General features: G+C 23.0%; 1 protein-coding gene across 4 annotated transcripts in view; it reads right to left on the reverse strand.

The window, feature by feature from the left end:
* LOC124953993 (kynurenine 3-monooxygenase) overlaps positions 1-3,705 on the reverse strand; it is a 5,692-nt gene extending 1,987 nt beyond the window's left edge. Inside the window, exons 1-8 of one of the 4 annotated variants that reach the window (XM_047506148.1) lie at positions 3,545-3,705; positions 3,266-3,335; positions 2,243-2,433; positions 1,996-2,044; positions 1,285-1,372; positions 1,010-1,070; positions 554-805; positions 368-457 (exon numbers count right to left, since the gene is read on the reverse strand). In XM_047506148.1, the coding sequence (XP_047362104.1) occupies positions 368-457; positions 554-805; positions 1,010-1,070; positions 1,285-1,372; positions 1,996-2,044; positions 2,243-2,433; positions 3,266-3,335; positions 3,545-3,595 (852 nt within the window). In that variant the 5' untranslated portion in view covers positions 3,596-3,705. Of the gene's footprint in view, positions 1-367; positions 458-553; positions 806-1,009; positions 1,182-1,284; positions 1,373-1,995; positions 2,045-2,242; positions 2,434-3,265; positions 3,336-3,544 lie in introns of all 4 variants that reach the window. The other 3 variants (XM_047506147.1, XM_047506151.1, XM_047506149.1) reach the window with 3 other exon arrangements.
* Positions 3,706-3,984: the final 279 nt, after the last annotated feature.

Consider the following 3,984-nt stretch of genomic DNA (forward strand, 5'->3'; position numbering starts at 1 on the left):
TTATTATAATAATTTACTATTAATAATAATGATATTAATAATATATTATTAACAGCTATGTTAATAACATTAATAATATTATACTATTAATAGCATTATTAATATAACATAATTCTATTTTATATTCAGTATTGTTCATTGAAAATTCAATACTATATTATTGTATAAATATATAATATTAAATATTATATAAAATATTAAAAATACCAACATTAATTCTAGACTAACGCTATATTATTATTGTTATTTTAGTTTCATTTAATTAATTATTTGTTGTAATTTTTTTTTTTTTTTTAATATAAAAATATTGAAAATTCCCAAAACATTATTTCTATTAGTAAAAACAATAATAATATCATACGCTTACAGCATTCATTCCTTGAGCATAAAATGGTACCATAGCATGAGCGGCATCTCCAACCAAAATAGCCGTTTTACCCATGTGAAATGGTTTACACTGTGAATATTAATATAATAACGTATAATAAATAATATGAATTGGAAAAATGTTCTACATATGTATGCTCATGTATGTATATGCGTATAAAAATACCTTAATCGATATCAATGTTTTCGGATTTCTTTCGAAATAATTTTTTATTAATTTTTCCTCGCCGATCAATTCTAAAAAATCTGGAAATTGTTCCGCATAAAATGTTGTCAAACTTTCCGATGTTTTCAATTTGTTTAGAGTTTTAAAAGGTGCGAAGAGATTAGCGGTAAAACTGTGATCCTCGTTTGGCAATGCTATCATCATAAAGTCATCTCTTGGCCAAATATGAAGATGATTATTGCTCATTAAAAACTTATTAACAATAATAACAATTTATTATTATTATATTTTAATTTAACAAAAGTAACAATAATAATAATTATTATTATTATTATTATTATTATTATATATAATAATCATAACATGTTGATCGACATTATATTACATTTCAATGAATATTCGATCGGAAAGAAAATTTATTAATATGTAATATTTAATAATAATTTATATCATCACCTCATTATTTTTTCCAGGTGGAATAAATAATTCGATATATCCATGTTCTATGTAAGTCTGACTGCAATTAAAAAGTGGCCTTTTCATAAAGATCTTACGTATCGTAGAATAAGCTCCATCTGCTCCGATTATTAAATCAATATTTACTTCTTCCGTCATATGATTTTTCATACTACAATATATATGTATATATACATATATATATATATATATATATATATATATAAATAATATAATAACATTGATTAAAAATATACGATTATACATATACATACTTTAAAATTGTTAATTTTCCTTGATCGATATCAGCGTCAACGATTTTTGAATTAAAGTAAAGTTTTACTTCCGGATACTTTTCTGCAGCTAGATTTCAAAAAAGAAAAAAAAAAAAAGAAAACAAAAAATATAAAAAACAATACAGTTTATACATTATACATAAGTATCTAAAATGTTTCATTTATTTTTCAGACCAATGATATATATATATATATATATATATATATATATATATATATATATATATATATATATACAATGTAAGGAGACTACGTTTCATGGATGAAAGTAACCTGATACGTTTGAATTCTTGTGGCTTCTCGCGCTACCAGGCTATCGGATGTTCGAGACAATTTTTTAATCTTAAACATCTCAGGTTCGCCGTGTTGTTTCACATAAAAAGTTCATGCAAAAAAAAATACACTTGTATAGCCATTACATATATATATATATATATATATTCTTCATATTTTAAAAATATTTATATATATATTTATATATCAATAATAATAATAATAATAATAATATATATACACTACAATAATACTTTGTTATTATATTAATTTATTTTTTAAATACTATATTAATAATAATAATAATAATTATAATAATATGTTTATATTAATGAGTCCTATTTAAAAATAGGAAAAAGGTGAAAACTGAAAATAGAAAAGAGAAAAAGAAAAAGAAAAGAAATAATAGAAACTTACCGTTGAGTAAAACTTCATTGAGATATTGTCTGTTTACAGAATAAATGCACTGAAAAAAAGAAAAAAAAGGAAAGGACGATCAGTATAAATATTTAAAGAACACAATGTCTGGAAAACGCTTCGTAGGAGTAGTAGGTTAAATCAAGTATACGGATATCGAAGATTGAAGAAAAAAGAAAAAAAAGAAGAAGAAGAAAGAAAGAAAAAGAAAAAGAAAAAGAAAAAGAACAACAAAAAGGATGCTTACATTTCCCTTGACACTGTCATAAATCATTTCTTTCAATTGGCCATTTTTACCATGTAACATTCTACCTATCATAGCTATACCGTGTTGTTTAACAAGAGCATCCTCAAGACCTATAGCTCTTAAAGCTTCTCGTCCACGTGTTGATAAAGCTAGATCTATACTCTGACCCATTAATTTCTCTTTCCGTATATCTGTAAGATACATATATGTATGTACATATATATATATATATATATATATATATATATATATATATATAAATGTATATATAAATTTACTAGAATTGTTTGATCACTTGCTAAAACTTGTTTTGTAAAAGTTTTTGTTTTTATTGAATCGGCCAATAAGTAATATTAGTAAAAAAAAAAAAAAAATAAAAAAAATATATATATATATATATTTATACATACTAGTTATTATAATACTAATATGACATTAATTTAATAATATGGAATAATAAAGAAAAGAAGAAATAAAATAAGCGAAGAAATGAAAAATTTAAATTATTATAATACTTTAGTAATTATTAAATATATTATTAATAGTATCAGTTAAATTATATTATTATTATTATTATTATTATTATTATTATTATTATTATTATTATTGAGACATTGCAAGCCGATTAAATATCAATATCATTGAAAGCTTGAATGCTGAAATTCATTTATTTGTCTTTGAAAAATCTATAATTAAAGAAAATAGATTGAACGATGATAAATGCAATATACACGTCGTTGTGTAAGATATGCATGCATATAGATAAAACAATCCTGCAATATCGTGGGATATTACAGGGATATAAGCGATAGACTTTGAAAATCTTGCATTATCACGATACCGGCTTACAATGTGTTAACGAGTTACCAAGACTATTCAATGACATAATAAAATAACTGGTATTTCTTTTTTTTTTTTTCTTTCTTTTTCTTCCTCTTCTTCTTTTCTTTAATTAGATATTAAATACTAAAAACGTTGAGCCAAGTAAATATTTGAATTTGTTTTATTTTACTTTTTTATTACCTGAACGATATTCGTAAACAGAAACGGAGTGTCCTCGTTTGGCAAAGTAACAAGCAGCTAAAGATCCTACCTGATAATATTATTGTTAAAGGATTATTTATAATAATAACAGTAATAATAATAATAATAATAATAATAATAATAAAGAAAAAAAAAAAAGAACATGGAAATGAAACGTCTGATCGCTTTGTTCCAACGAAATTACGTTAGATGTGTAAAAATATTCTTTTTTGTTTTTTTCTTTACAGATCTGATTTTATATTAATATTATATACGTACCAATCCACCACCGACTATACCGACGTGTAACTCATGCTTACTGTCCGCCATGGTATCCTCTAGTTCACTGAAACCCTTCTGTTTCACTGCACTTGCTTTAACTATACTCTTAAACCTTACGTGTATACTACATGACAACTCCCTCCATTCCTTCTTAAGTAGATCACTGGTTGAACTGGTGATACTTTAATACAGTAAAAAAAAAAAAGAAAGAAAAAAAAAATGTATATATATATATATATATATGGATATATATATTGTTTGATTTTATTTATCATCTTAGTTAGAAAAAACAATATAAGTTTCTTATTTCTTTTCTTTTTTTTTTCTTTTTCCTTTTTTAATAACAAATTTATTTATCATTTATACGTAAGCGTTACTTCGCACGCTTTATTTCAAATATAATCATTTTCAATGGAAAATCTTATTAAATCATTTGT

The sequence above is a fragment of the Vespa velutina genome, chromosome 14 (genome assembly GCF_912470025.1).
Source record: "Vespa velutina chromosome 14, iVesVel2.1, whole genome shotgun sequence".
NCBI classification, from domain to species: Eukaryota; Metazoa; Arthropoda; class Insecta; order Hymenoptera; family Vespidae; genus Vespa; species Vespa velutina.